We start from the raw sequence: 14,777 nt of genomic DNA, 5'->3' as shown, positions 1-14,777 counted from the left end.
CCTATAACTTCTGCTCTGGAGTCAGTCCAGGGGAGTACAATCAGATCCATTTTGGACTCTAGCTCCTTCATCTTTAATAGGTTTCTCCGTTAAGACAGGGGTTTCCAATCCATTATTTAGGAATTTCCTTCCAGCCTAGCTAAACTGAAGTGACTAGGTGCTTGATCAGAATATCTGAAAGTCCTCCTCAGTGGCATTTAATTCAAATAGATATCCCACATTAGTTAAGCGGCGACGTCCTCACGTTAAAAGAGAAAGCAGTCGAGCAGTTCAAAATCATATGAAACCAATTCGGAAAGATAAAAATCAATTTGAGAAGCTTGCAAAGGAACAAGTCAAGATTTATTCCCTGCTGACAAGAGAAGAAAAACACAACGTTTCGGCTGTGGAGCCTTCTTTGGGTGTCAAAGTTTAGAAGCTTGTCTGGAGCACGAGGCAACGTATTGATATTGAATATTGATTGCAACGTCAGATAACATTACTTTTTTCCAGCTGAGCTGGAAGTGAGTTCTGAACGGGATTTGCCTGATTAAGCCCCAGGAGCAGAGAGCAGCACAGACGGGAGACCGGACCAGCAGGCGGGGGGCGAGGTGATTGAAAGCTGGTCAACAGCGCCCTCTGCCGTGCATCCTTTAAAGCGCATTTAAGAAACCCGATTCCCCGTGTGAAGCTCCACTGGGCTCTCACCTTTGTCTTTATTTTAACACAACAACAAAGGGCCCGTACGTACAAAAACCCAATGGGCTTTTAACAGACGCTGTGGCGGGAAGTCTTAGACAGCAACACTGCTTTGGGTGTGAATGTGAAGACGGGTTATTTCACACCAGTGCAACAAATACCCCAGTATGCAGGAAATTCCCCTTTTCACCAGAGCTGTGATACAATTTTCACTAGATGAGCGAGCAAACAAGAGAAGCCACAGCGAGACGGTTTAAGAAAACACAGCGTTGTAGGTTCAAAACGGACACAGAAGAGAGGACTGTACGGCCTCCTTTATCAGCAGCCGGCCCCTGAGTCGAGCTCGAACCCGGGTTTATTTCAAAAGCCGGCAGGGAACAAACAAGGCTGGGCACCTTGGTCCCGACTCCCACACCCCTTTGTGTAAAGAACAGCGTCCGGTTTCTAAAGCACATCGCTGTTGCTCCCATTGTTTTCCTGTGGGTTGCCGGTCCGAGTGTTTGAGGATGTTGAATACGTGCGTCAGGGGTCCCCTGTTCAAGACTTAAAAGGTTCAGTTTTGAGCCTGTCCGTGCGTGGCATTCCCGCAGCTTTTTTGTGAATTTCCAGTAGGAAAAACAGAAGCCGATTCTGGTGGGACTCGAACCCACAACCTTTGAATGACTTCATCGTCACTGTCTAGAAGTCCAACGCGCTATCCATTGCGCCACAGAACCGCCAACGAGCGCGGGTGGGGTTTGCCTCTCGGGGTGCTCGAGACTGGCTCGCTCGTTGTGGGGCACGTGCGGTCGACGCACTGCGAGAACACCAAGCATCACACGGGGAGCACGCGATGCAGCAGCCCGTCTAAAACGTACCCCGTTAGAGCCAAAATACCCAGGCGTTTGAACCCCGGAACCCGAGTCTATTCGGGGGGATACGGCGAGATCTGGGCTCATCCCTCCAGCGCCACATATCACACCCGCTGGCCGGCCTGCAGGGACGGGAGAAGCCGGCTCGAGCCGCTCGATGTACCACTGTGCTCGCTGAGCGTCCGGTCTGACCAGATCCCTCCGGCTCCTGGCTCCTCCCGACCCTCGCCCCTTGGAAGATCCCGATCCGCACCCCGATCCCAGCAGAGCGCTTCACCTCGTCTCTCCGCGGTCCGGTTCGCTCATCCGTTCCTGTGTTCGGTATCATCCCACAGGAACAGGTGACTCCTCACTGCGCCAGAGGTCTATCAGAAAACTCCCGTCCACACCGCTCGTGAACGCAGAAACCAGCTACCAAAGTGCGCCATATGACATGCACGCGAATGAATTCCCTTTTTAAGTGTCTTATCTCCCAGCGACAAACGGATCGCTCAGTGAAACCGAAGACACACAAAGAGCAATGCGAGGCGGTCAGCAGACGCTCAGCGTGGGCTCGATCCATCGTCCTTTCGATTAATCGCTAACCGACTGCGCCAGAGAGACTACAGTGCAACTTGCACCCTCTTGCTCACGTTGAAAACATGCGCTCGGTGTATTTCCTGTGCAGTCTACTCGAGTTTCATACGAAACAGCGACCATGGATCTGCAGAAATTTTTTCCAGTCGCTACTTCAAATCTTTACCTCTCTCTTAGGAGGAGCCCAATTAACAGAATAATTTCCCCATCTCTCAATAAATACAAAACAGTGTCCTTATGTCCAGACAGAAAAGAAAACAGATACAGAAGCCTATTAAATACATGAGATGATACCACACCTTCCTACCGCGCAGGACTGGACACCCTGCAGGCACACTGACCCCACAGGACCAGGACTGGACACCCTGCAGACACACTGACCCTGCAGGACCAGGACTGGACACCCTGCAGACACACTGACCCCCCAGGACCAGGACTGGACACCCTGCAGACACACTGACACCCCAGGACCAGGACTGGACACCCTGCAGACGCACTGACCCTGCAGGACCAGGACTGGACACCCTGCAGACACACTGACCCCCCAGGACCAGGACTGGACACCCTGCAGACACACTGACACCCCAGGACCAGGACTGGACACCCTGCAGACGCACTGACCCTGCAGGACCAGGACTGGACACCCTGCAGACACACTGACACCCCAGGACCAGGACTGGACACCCTGTAGACACACTGACCCTACAGGACCAGGTCTGGACACCCTTCGGACACACTGACACCACAGGACCAGGACTGGACACCCTGTAGACACACTGACCCTACAGGACCAGGTCTGGACACCCTGCAGACACACTGACCCCGCAGGACCAGGACTGGACACCCTGCAGACACACTGACACCCCAGGACCAGGACTGGACACCCTGCAGACGCACTGACCCTGCAGGACCAGGACTGGACACCCTGCAGACACACTGACACCACAGGACCAGGACTGGACACCCTGTAGACACACTGACCCTACAGGACCAGGTCTGGACACCCTGCAGACACACTGACCCCGCAGGACCAGGACTGGACACCCTGTAGACACACTGACACCACAGGACCAGGACTGGACACCCTGCAGACACACTGACCCTGCAGGACCAGGACTGGACACCCTGTAGACACACTGATCCTACCAGCTCATTGGTTGCCCTCCTGTATCCTGTACTGCAGCCACTGCTCTGTGGCGCAATGGATAGTGCATTGGACTTCTAGATGGTGACTGAGTGAAGTCATTCAAAGGTTGTGGGTTCGAGTCCCACCAGAGTCATTTTATAGAGGCTGAGCTATGTTTAAATTATTTTTTTTTCTTTTCTGTGCTTTGTTCATATAAGCCAATTATCATCTAAGGTAATGAATAGGCTTCTGTATGTCCATTCTTCACTGGAGTGTTCTCTTGTTGAGCTCAGTACATAACTCCTGTCCTCTCTACGCATCACTGGCTTCCAGTGAATTTAAAGTGACCTTTAAATATTCCCTGCAGGACCAGGGAACAGTCTCGATAGTCTAACTCTATGTTACCTTAAATGGTCACTGCATGAGCAACTATGGGGGCTGTAGGGGGTCAAATCTGTAGATGTGATGAAGACAACGGTGGAGACAGTGTGTCTGCTCTCTGTGTGAGAGCCGGGCAGCGAGAACAATCTGTGTTTTGGGAAGAAGAGACTCTGGACAAGTGGCGCTCACAGGAGAGAATGAAACAGAATTTCCTGCACGTCTGGGGACACTGTTCTTTTATGCAAATTGAATTCAATTGGTTGGAAATTCACCGTGTATCGTTTTCACTGAGCCCGAGAAGCTGTGTGTTGTACCTAAGTCTTTACTTAGCACGGCAGTCTCTGTGGCGCAATCGGTTAGCGCGTTCGGCTGTTAACCGAAAGGTTGGTGGTTCGAGCCCACCCAGGGACGCTGGTAGTCTTTTAATGAGCCACACCCTCCTCCCTTCATCTCTTCAGAACCGACCGATTTCCGCTTGTTTTCACAGAGCCCGCAGGAAGCAATAGTCTCGGAGACGCTTGTTTTCAGCTGTGCTAAATCAGTTTTGCCCGCAGTATTATTGGGGATCTGAGAGCCGATTTCTAGGGGTCATCAGTTTCTTGTGTGACATAAATGTGGCGCTTCTTTGTTTTGCGAGAAGCACTGGCGTACCAGGATCTTATTTACATTTTTCTGTCTAGTGGAAATGTATGTTTGGTTTATATTTTTATCAGGAACTTGTTTTTCTGCTCTTTTATATCGACAGGTGCTTGTAAAAGTGCAGGACGGTGCTGCTATTTGTGAGTTTGTTTTCTGGGCTCGCTGGCTCCTCTTCCTAACTCTCCTACTGTTGTTTCCACAGGACAAAACAAGCTGTTTTTAAGGTAGCAAAAACCTGGTTCTACTGGGGCTCGAACCCAGGACCTTCTGCGTGTAAAGCAGACGTGATAACCGCTACACTATAGAACCGCGGGTTGCCATCTTTTTTTTTAATCGCTCTTGGAGTTGCAGAGTGATCTTGCTGCTTATTTTAATGCCCGCTGTGCATATAATGAAAAAGCTTAGGTTAATTCCTCGAAGAAAAGCCTTTTGGTAGTTTGCATGTTATCGAAAACAACACTATTACCAACACTATAGTTCAAGACTTCCAGTCGTCTTCCTGGGTCATGACGTGTAAAATGACGTAATCAACGGACAATGACGCCTTCAGTCGCTCCAGTGGCGCAATCGGTCAGCGCGCGGTACTTATACAGCAGTGCTCAGCGGAGTCATGCCGAGGTTGTGAGTTCGAGCCTCACCTGGAGCAGTTCGTCTTTTGTTTGGAAAGATCGACACTGTTTTGTGTCAATCTGTCCAGTTGTGAAATTGGAGAGATGGGTTACCTGTGCTCCTCCTGGGATAGGTGAAGATGTGAAGTTCACGAGACTGCCAGAGGCATTTAAATAAGATCCCGGTACGCCAGGGCATCTCGCAAAACTTCAAAACAAGGAAACGCCACAGTAATGCCACGCACGAAGTATGAAACATCTAAAGAGACAGAAAATACGGGGCTGTAGGGGGTCAGATCTGTAGATGTGTTGAAGACAACAGTGGAAGGCAGTGCGATCAGTTGAAAACAAGCGGAAATCGGTCGATTGTGGAGAGATGAAGGGAGGAGGGTGTGGCTCATTAAAAGAGCATCTGCGTCCCTGGGTGGGCTCGAACCACCAACCTTTCGGTTAACAGCCGAATGCGCTAACCGATTGCGCCACAGAGACTCCTGAGACATGCTGCTTCTCATCGGACATGATGACCTTCTTCAAATAGCTAGCAACACCCTAAAATAGAGCGGGACAGGCCTGGTCCTGAGGGGTCAGTGAGTCTGCAGGCTGTCCAGTCTTGCTCCTTGGGGTTCAGTGTGCCCGCAGGGTGTCCGGCTTTTTTAAAGCTGTAGTGCATGAACTGGGAGGAGCAGTGAAATTGTTCATATCATGCCAATAGTGTCCTGATCAGGTCACGAAAACCTGCGGAAACACTGGCTCCTATGACAAGATTGTCCAACCTAGCTGTAAAAGGTCTTTCAGCACATCGGACACGTTCAGACTAGACATTCCCTCGGCAACACAACACAGGCCATGCACAAACACTGGGCTGCTGCTTGCACGCTGTAGCAATTTAAAACGTGTACTCTTAAAATAGCGCCACTGAGCCCCTCGTCCGTGTCTCACAGACGGACTTTTAACCTTAAACACGTCTGAACTTGCAGCAGCTCGACTTCTGCAGAAAACATTAACCGGACGCGCACGCTGCACGGGCCTGACAGAGCTGCTCGTGTCGGCTTTCCGCTGAGCTGCTCCGTTGAACCCGGGACACGGGGTTCAGATGCCTCACACGCTCAAGTGGGCATGCTCCCCGATCTGTGGTGCCGTGGCGCGCACGCCCGGGCTCGCGTTTCACAACCCACGAGAGGAGTTCGTCACCGATCTGGGCTTCTTAAAATCGGTCTATATTCTCCACCGCTACTGCACAGACTCTCACAAAGAGAACAGCGACCTGTTCGTCCCTGCGGCCGGCCAGCAGGTTTCAGAAGGCGATTCAGCTCTGCAGTCCTCATTGTTGGAAAATGAAACTTTTAAAATACTTCAAGGTGAACTCAAGCATTGATGATCGGTGCAGGGGGGTCGCCCCCCCACCCAGATCATCATCGGAATGTAAAGACTTGGAACGCGCGAGCTTTCTGAACACGTTAGTGCATTTACTGGCTCACTTCCGTCGCGAGTGGGCGTGTGAGCCCAGGAGCTCAGCAGGGCTGCTGTTTTAATGTGAGATGTCGTCTACACCGTTTGTGAGGGTCTCCTTCTTCCGTGGTCCAAGTCGGTTCCGGAGTTCCGAAATTGATTTTTGAAGGGCTACCTGTAAAAATACGTTTTCTGAAGAGAAGGGAGGGATATGTAAGGTCAGCAAACTTGCGGAATTGGACTGTATGATGAGGGCTTCGGGTTCGGCAGCAGCAGAGCCTAAAAAGGATTAACTGACCCCGACGTGATTTGAACACGCAACCTTCTGATCTGGAGTCAGACGCGCTACCGTTGCGCCACGAGGTCACACGCTGTAAAGGTCGGTGTCGGTACTACACGACGCTCATCCGAGGGGTCTGACGAGATCTGAGCACGGCTCGACTGTTCACAAACCAGATTTTAATCCCGCACACATTTCACATCTCCTCGCCGTGCAGGACTGATACTATGGCATACCCCAAACATTAAAACACAAAGCGAAATAGAGTATTTCTTCAACAAAGTGGTCCCTTCACAAAAATCTCCCTGTTGCTTCATCCCAGAAAGCAAAGCAGCGTGCCAAGTGTTTAAAAGAGCAAAAGTCGCGCAATCGACGCCATGTTGGCTCAATCCCAGGATTTTTATGACCGAACGAACCCTGGCAGAGCCAAAATGGCGGGAGCATGACCGTATCCCCAGGGGCGCGGTGATTACGATGGGGGGAAGTGGCCAAAGAAAGACAATAGCCTCTTCTGATTGGCCGATCTCCAGGCGCTCACGGGGGTGTGGCAATGACGCAGGGGAGAGAGAGAGTTTGTGTGGGTTCTTGTTTAATAAAAGTTTAAATGCTGCCCGAGGTAGCTTGTATTTTTGCTCATATAATGTCTCCACATTGAAATAACAAAGAGACGCTTTTGGTTTTGTGCCGAGTCGCAGATTTTTTTGGGGGGATTTTCAGAATCGGCACGGTCGTTTACAGCCAGGAAGGTCCTTGACTTCGAGTTCGAGCAGGCTGGGTGTACGGAACTCGCAGGAGTTGTGTCTCGGTTAACAGCAGCTGGCGCGTCTGAGAGACAGCGGATCGCCCAGCCCGGCGATGAAGATCGAGTTCGCCCCCCTGCACGTGCCGCTGCAGAGGCGGCTGCAGACCGCCGCCGTGGTGCAGTGGGTCTTCTCCTTCCTCGCGCTGGGTAAGAGGGACCGGGCAGTGCGAGCGCCGCGGGCGACAGCTCAGGTTCCCCGCGCACCTGTTAGGTGTTCGGTCTGACGTCATCGCTGCTACCTGTTCGTGAGATCGCGAGTACTCTTGCTGCTCCACTCTCAATCCCAATCCGACTCCGGCTGGTCGTGTCGGTGCGATGTCATCCTTAGTCATATTCTGCTCCAGCTGGCCGGGTGACGCGAGGTTGCGACACGGCGGGGTGTCGGAGTGGGCGCTTTGGTAACCGTGTCCCGGCCAGACCCTGGTGTCTGGTGAGGGATTGTGAAAGAAATCCAAGTGAGAGAAGGAGGTTGAAGACAGGCGACCCGTCTCCCTTTTGTCAATGTTAATGTGCTGTAGTGTCCAGTGTGTCTGTATTAACCCCTCTCTCTCAGTGCAGTGTTAATGTACTGTAGTGTCCAGTGTGTCTGTATTAACCCCTCTCTCAGTGCAGTGTTAATGTACTGTAGTCTCCAGTGTGTCTGTATTAACCCCTCTCTCAGTGCAGTGTTAATGTACTGTAGTGTCCAGTGTGTCTGTATTAACCCCTCTCTCTCAGTGCAGTGTTAATGTACTGTAGTGTCCAGTGTGTCTGTATTAACCCCTCTCTCAGTGCAGTGTTAATGGACTGTAGTGTCCAGTGTGTCTGTATTAACCCCTCTCTCTCTCAGTGCAGTGTTAATGGACTGTAGTGTCCAGTGTGTCTGTATTAACCCCTCTCTCTCAGTGCAGTGTTAATGTACTGTAGTGTCCAGTGTGTCTGTATTAACCCCTCTCTCAGTGCAGTGTTAATGGACTGTAGTGTCCAGTGTGTCTGTATTAACCCCTCTCTCTCAGTGCAGTGTTAATGGACTGTAGTGTCCAGTGTGTCTGTATTAACCCCTCTCTCTCAGTGCAGTGTTAATGTACTGTAGTGTCCAGTGTGTCTGTATTAACCCCTCTCTCTCTCAGTGCAGTGTTAATGTGCTGTAGTGTCCAGTGTGTCTGTATTAACCCTCTTCTCTCTTTTTCTCTCTCCCCTTAGCTCAGTGCTGTCTTGCAGTGTTTGTGTTGCTGTGTCTCAGCGATTACTGGCCCCTGGCTCTTCCATATGTCGGCTGGATGTATATTGACCGAGACACTCCAGTCACCGGAGGGCGCCGTTGTTACTGGGTCAGGAACTGGGCTATTTGGAGATACTTCAGGGACTACTTTCCCATCTCGGTGTGTAAATTACATCACACTGCCTGGACACTGTCTCACACACTGACACTGCACCACACTGACCCCACACTGCCTGGACACTCTCACACACATTGACAGTGCGCCACACTGACCCCACACTGCCTGGACACTCTCTCACACTGACAGTGAGCCACACTGACCCCACACTGCCTGGACACTCTCTCACACTGACACTGCACCACACTGACCCCACACTGCCTGGACACTCTCTCACACTGACAGTGAGCCACACTGACCCCACACTGCCTGGACACTCTCTCACACTGACAGTGAGCCACACTGACCCCACACTGCCTGGACACTCTCACTCACACTGACACTGCACCACACTGACCCCACACTGCCTGGACACTCTCTCACACTGACACTGCACCACACTGCCTCACACTGCCTGGACACTCACACACGCTGACAGTGCGCCACACTGACCCCACAGTGCCTGGACACTCTCTCACACTGACACTGCACCACACTGCCTCACACTGCCTGGACACTCTCTCACACTGACAGTGAGCCACACTGACCCCACAGTGCCTGGACACTCTCTCACACTGACACTGCACCACACTGCCTCACACTGCCTGGACACTCTCTCACACTGACAGTGAGCCACACTGACCCCACACTGCCTGGACACTCTCTCACACTGACACTGCACCACACTGACCCCACACTGACCCTCTGACCCCCCTCCTCCCTCTTAGCTGGTGAAGACTGTGGACCTCGACCCCAAACACAACTACCTGTTCGGTTTCCACCCCCACGGAGTGCTGGTCGCCGGGGCCTTTGGGAATTTCTGCACGGAGGCGTCGGGGTTCTCCCGGCTTTTCCCCGGACTCACCCCCTACCTGCTCATGCTCCCCTTCTGGTTCCGCGTCCCTTTCTTCCGGGAATACATCATGAGTGGAGGTGATGCGGGAGTGGGTACCCCTGTGTTCTGCGTCCCCAGTCAGTGATTTCTGTTCATATTCACCCCCTGCTCGTGCTGGGGCTCCTGAGTGGGGTTTGAAGTCGCCCCCTAATTAAAAACTGCCAGGCGACAGCAAGCTCTCCTGTTTCTTCGTGAGCACAGCCCATAGCCCGGCCCCCAGGGGCCTGGGAGAAAGGGCACCAGGATGAGGGGGAGACTCGCGCCCGTGACAGTCGGGACAGAGGGGGCAGAGGCTCTGTCGCTATCCCGCGTGGGGGAGATGGGGTGTCACTACGGCCTGCCTCTTGGCCACGAGTGCCTGTCTGTGTGGAGTCTGCACGTTCCCCCTGCGTAGGCTACTTCAGGGCAGTGAAACCAGCTCAGTCTGCCGTCAGGTCATTGGCTGGAGGTCGGGCGGAGAGACAGAGCAACGTGAGTGCTAGTTACCATCCGTGCTGTGTTCTCATGTTGCACAATGGCCTTGGCGAGACTGCTGATGTCAGCGGTGTCGATGCAGAGCCTTGACCTGCGGCCGGGAGGGCGTGCAGGGGGCGTGTGTGTGCGGGAGGGGATGTGCGCTGCCCCCTGGCCGCCCCTCTGCGCGTGCGCACCACTGGGCTGCGGGCCAGCGGAAGTCCGCCGCAGGGCAAAGGGAGAGGCCGTGACCCGGCGGCTCTGGGACTGCAGCTGGGGCCTTGGCTGGCTGTCTCCGACTGTCTTGAGTGACCACATGGGGATTCAGGCAGAATGAGCCGTCTGTCAGACACCAGAGGTGTGCAAAGACTTTCTCCACTTGTGCACACACCTGCACACAGAGTGTGAAGGACATACACAGAAAAACTCCTGTTACTGTACTGTGTTAGTGTACTGTAGTGTCCAGTGTGTCTGTATTAACCCCTCTCTCTCAGTGCAGTGTTAATGGACTGTAGTGTCCAGTGTGTCTGTATTAACCCCTCTCTCTCAGTGCAGTGTTAATGGACTGTAGTGTTCAGTGTGTCTGTATTAACCCCTCTCTCTCAGTGCAGTGTTAATGTACTGTAGTGTCCAGTGTGTCTGTATTAACCCCTCTCTCTCTCAGTGCAGTGTTAATGGACTGTAGTGTTCAGTGTGTCTGTATTAACCCCTCTCTCTCAGTGCAGTGTTAATGGACTGTAGTGTCCAGTGTGTCTGTATTAACCCCTCTCTCTCAGTGCAGTGTTAATGTACTGTAGTGTCCAGTGTGTCTGTATTAACCCCTCTCTCTCAGTGCAGTGTTAATGTACTGTAGTGTCCAGTGTGTCTGTATTAACCCCTCTCTCTCAGTGCAGTGTTAATGGACTGTAGTGGCCAGTGTGTCTGTATTAACCCCTCTCTCTCAGTGCAGTGTTAATGGACTGTAGTGTCCAGTGTGTCTGTATTAACCCCTCTCTCTCTCAGTGCAGTGTTAATGGACTGTAGTGTCCAGTGTGTCTGTATTAACCCCTCTCTCTCAGTGCAGTGTTAATGTACTGTAGTGTCCAGTGTGTCTGTATTAACCCCTCTCTCTCAGTGCAGTGTGTTTATATTAACCCATCTCTCTCTCAGGGTTGGTGTCCAGTGAGAAGAGCAGTGCGAGTCACATACTAAGCCAGCCAGGAGGGGGCAGTGTGGCAGTCATAGCGATAGGGGGTGCCCCTGAGTCGCTGGAGGCTCGGCCAGGGGCTCTGACTCTGCAGGTCCTCAACCGGAAGGGGTTCATCAAGCTCGCGCTGAAGCACGGGTCAGTTCGCCTCTCTGTGCTCCCCTGGCCTGTCGGCGCCCGGCTGCCGGATCAGGCTGTGGCCTGGTTGACCCTCTGTCTGCCTCTCCCAGCGCCCACCTGGTGCCGGTGTTTTCCTTTGGGGAGAACGAGCTGTTTGACCAGATGGAGAACCCCACGGGCTCGGCTCTGCGCGCAGCGCAGGAGAGGCTGCAGAAGGTGATGGGCATCGCTCTGCCCCTCTTCCACGCCAGGGGAGTCTTCCAGTACAGCTTCGGCCTGCTGCCCTACAGACAGCCTGTCCACACTGTGGGTAAGAGACACACAGAGAGAGAGAGACACAGCCTGTCCACACTGTGGGTAAGAGACACACCGAGAGAGAGAGACACAGCATGTCCTCACTGTGGGTAAGAGACACACCGAGAGAGAGAGACACAGCATGTCCACACTGTGGGTAAGAGACACGGAGAGAGACAGACAGCCTGTCCACACTGTGTGTAGGAGACACAGACAGACCAGCTGGGCCCAGTTGACCCCTCCTGTCTTGCTCTCTCTCAGTGGGCAGGCCAATCCCAGTGGAGCAGAACCTCAACCCCAGCCGTGAGGAGATCGACGCTCTGCACGGGCTCTACCTGGACAGTCTCAGCCAGCTGTTTGAGGAGAACAAGGCTCAGTATGGCATCGCTGCTCAGCGGCACCTCAACTTTATCTAGGACCTGTCTCAGCCCCCCCATCCTTCTGTATAGCACCTTTAACCATCCCCCCATCCCTTTGTATAGGTTCTTTCACTATCTGTATATATAAGACCTTTCTCCACCCCTCCATCCCTCTATATAGGCCCTAATTCCACACCTCAACCCCTCTGTATAGCACCCTTCACCACCCCTCCATCCTTCTATATAGCCCCTTTCACCAGCCCTCTATAACATCTTTCTCAACCCCTCTATATACAAGTAGCTCCTTCTGTATAGGACCTGTCTCCACCCCTCCATCGTTCTGTATAGGACCTGTCTCCACCCCTCCATCACTCTGTATAGGACCTGTCTCCACCCTTCCGTCTCTCTCTATAGGACCTGTCTCCACCCCTCCATTGTTCTGTATAGGACCTGTCTCCACCCTTCCGTCTCTCTCTATAGGACCTGTCTCCACCCCTCTATATAGCTCCTTTCTCCACCCCTCTATATAGCTCCTTTCTCCACCCCTCCACTTCCTCTTTATATTCCATCCCACTGCAAAGGATCTTTCACCAGCCTTTCCAGCAGAATGGCACTGATGGCGCAGCAGACTCCCCCAACAGCCACAGGGGGGCAGTGTTGCTCGAGCCACGCCAAGGCTACGGCTACCCAGGACAACTTGAGCCCAGCCTTCCCGGATTTCATGTGCTCTGGGTCCGAGACTCCCTGCTGTTTTGAAAGATGTTATTGTTCAGGGTTTCCCTTGTGCCTCCTTTTCAAATGACATGTTTGCTGCATCAAATACATACAGAGTATATTTTGTTACCAAATTTTGTGTTGACACTACAGCCATGCTGAATGAGCTCATTCATACTCCTGAGTGTGCGCCCACACGCCACACGCGCAGGGCACAGGTGCTAGCATCTCCGTCCACCAGGGGGCGCTATGGGGCATGCGAGTTGTTATGTTCAGAAAGTCCCTTGACTGTGTAAAGGGACATAGGAGCCACCATTCACTGTGTTTCCCACACGCTTGTGCCCCTAGACACAGCTGGGCTCACTGGTGCAGTCTGGGCTCAGTACCTTGCTCAACCTGGGTTTGAACCCCCAGCCGCTGCGCGGGCCTGGAGGCCCACTGGATCGCCGCTCCCAGAAGGGGCGCAGAGTGCGGAAACAGATCCAACTCCTCTGGGACCAGCCGGCCCCGACTCCGGGTCCCTGTAGGGCTGAAACAGACGGCCCCTGTGCCACCGAGACGCCAGGGCCCTGCTGGGGGCCAGTCTGCAGCCTGACCTGGCGCACTGCGTGCAGGGCCTGAAGTAGACGTTCAGGACAGAGGCCAACGCTCTGGACAAGCCGGAGCTCGGAAATCCCCGGAGGGAGGTACGGGACAATCCCTCCCAGCTTTGTCAGGGTGGGGGATGAGGAGCGCTCTCTTTAAAAGGACCGGGACCCGTGTGTGGGAAATGTCCATGTGGACCTATGACTGCACGAAGGTCTGGACGTGTTCCTGAACTCTGAGGGCACATAAATGTCTCGGTGTGGACAGTGTGGTTTTTACCAGGGATTGTTTACAAGGCTGATCAACGACTGTTGCCAAAGGATCTAACAATTAAACATTTACCACAGAAACTCGGTTGAAGTCTGTGATCATTTACAACAGTGTATGATTAGAGAGCCTGACTGTTCCTCAGGCTGGGTCAGGGGCTGTGATCACACCCTGGGCTGCAGCTCTGTTAGGTTCCCTCCCTCAGCAGGACTGGGAGCTGTTCTGATTCTGGGATCAGATTGATTATCTCTGGGAGGAATGTTTATCTCTGAATAACTGTATGTTTGTTATCTGTTTCTACGCTGGTGATCCTTGCAGGGAGAAAGAGCAGGAGGGACTGACCTTTAGTCTGAGATGAAGAGGTTAGTTTGCAAAACTATCAGCTGTTTCTGTGAGCGAGTGCGTGTATGCGATGTGTGTGGATGTGAGTGTGTGATTGTGCGTTACTGTGAGCGAGCGCATGTGTGCGATGTGTGTGGCTGTGAGTGTGTGATTGTGCGTCACTGTGAGCGAGCGCATGTGTGCGGCTGTGTGTGATTGTGTGCTATTGTGCGTCACTGAGCAAACACACGTGCGATAGTGTGTGACTGCGATCATGTGTGGGTGTGAGTGTGTGCGATTGTGCATCACTGAGTGAGTGCGATTGAGTGAGTGTGTGTCACTGTGAGCAAGCATGCGTGTCCGATTGTGCATCACTGTGAGGGAATGCGCGTGTGCAATTGTGTGACTGTCGGCAAGCGTCTGAGTGTACAGATCTCGTGTGATTGTAAAGTAGTGGAATTGTGTTAAAGTCACAGTAAAATGCAATAAAGTGCACTGAAATCCAAGTAAAAGCACAGCATTGTGTAGTAAAGCACAGTGAAATCAAGGTAAAAACACAGTAAAGTGCAGTAAACAATGAAAACATGGTGAAAGCACAGTGCTGTAAAGCCGAGTGACATCAGGGTTAAAACATGGTAAAGTGCAGTAAACCACACTGAAATCAGAGTAAAGTGCTGTTAGTCCCACTGATGCTGGTGAAAGAATAGGAAAATATAGTGTTACAGTGAAAAGTACAGTAAAGCCCAGTGAGATCAGAGTAAAAGCACAGTAAAGTGCATTAAAGCCCAGTGAGATCAGAGTAAAAGTACAGTAAAGTGCAGTAAAGCCCAGTGAG

General features: G+C 52.5%; 1 protein-coding gene and 7 non-coding genes across 8 annotated transcripts; 4 read left to right on the top strand and 4 right to left on the bottom strand.

The window, feature by feature from the left end:
* Positions 1-1,303: 1,303 nt before the first annotated feature.
* On the bottom strand, positions 1,304-1,394 carry trnar-ucu (transfer RNA arginine (anticodon UCU)). Its single transcript is given in 2 exon segments — positions 1,304-1,339; positions 1,358-1,394. It is a non-coding gene; the product is annotated as a tRNA-Arg (tRNA).
* A 1,898-nt stretch (positions 1,395-3,292) lies between these two features.
* trnar-ucu (transfer RNA arginine (anticodon UCU)) lies at positions 3,293-3,385 on the top strand. The gene is made up of 2 exons: positions 3,293-3,329; positions 3,350-3,385. It is a non-coding gene; the product is annotated as a tRNA-Arg (tRNA).
* A 564-nt stretch (positions 3,386-3,949) lies between these two features.
* On the top strand, positions 3,950-4,023 carry trnan-guu (transfer RNA asparagine (anticodon GUU)). Its single transcript has one exon. It is a non-coding gene; the product is annotated as a tRNA-Asn (tRNA).
* Positions 4,024-4,487: 464 nt separating this feature from the next.
* trnav-uac (transfer RNA valine (anticodon UAC)) lies at positions 4,488-4,560 on the bottom strand. The gene has a single exon. It is a non-coding gene; the product is annotated as a tRNA-Val (tRNA).
* A 243-nt stretch (positions 4,561-4,803) lies between these two features.
* Positions 4,804-4,897, top strand: trnai-uau (transfer RNA isoleucine (anticodon UAU)). The gene is made up of 2 exons: positions 4,804-4,841; positions 4,862-4,897. It is a non-coding gene; the product is annotated as a tRNA-Ile (tRNA).
* A 377-nt stretch (positions 4,898-5,274) lies between these two features.
* On the bottom strand, positions 5,275-5,348 carry trnan-guu (transfer RNA asparagine (anticodon GUU)). The gene has a single exon. It is a non-coding gene; the product is annotated as a tRNA-Asn (tRNA).
* Positions 5,349-6,602: 1,254 nt separating this feature from the next.
* On the bottom strand, positions 6,603-6,674 carry trnaw-cca (transfer RNA tryptophan (anticodon CCA)). Its single transcript has one exon. It is a non-coding gene; the product is annotated as a tRNA-Trp (tRNA).
* Positions 6,675-7,109: 435 nt separating this feature from the next.
* On the top strand, positions 7,110-13,704 carry mogat3a (monoacylglycerol O-acyltransferase 3a). Its single transcript, XM_088628377.1, has 6 exons — positions 7,110-7,537; positions 8,573-8,751; positions 9,477-9,681; positions 11,246-11,420; positions 11,513-11,712; positions 11,958-13,704. The coding sequence occupies exons 1-6, from the start codon at positions 7,444-7,446 to the stop codon at positions 12,110-12,112; spliced, it is 1,008 nt and encodes a 335-aa protein (XP_088484503.1). The 5' UTR covers positions 7,110-7,443; the 3' UTR covers positions 12,113-13,704.
* Positions 13,705-14,777: the final 1,073 nt, after the last annotated feature.

The sequence above is a fragment of the Lepisosteus platostomus genome, chromosome 4, assembly GCF_059453375.1.
Source record: "Lepisosteus platostomus isolate fLepPlt1 chromosome 4, fLepPlt1.hap1, whole genome shotgun sequence".
Lineage (NCBI taxonomy): Eukaryota > Metazoa > Chordata > Actinopteri > Semionotiformes > Lepisosteidae > Lepisosteus > Lepisosteus platostomus.
The sequence above is the reverse complement of the archived record's forward strand: the minus strand, read 5'-3'. Positions and strand labels throughout refer to the sequence as shown.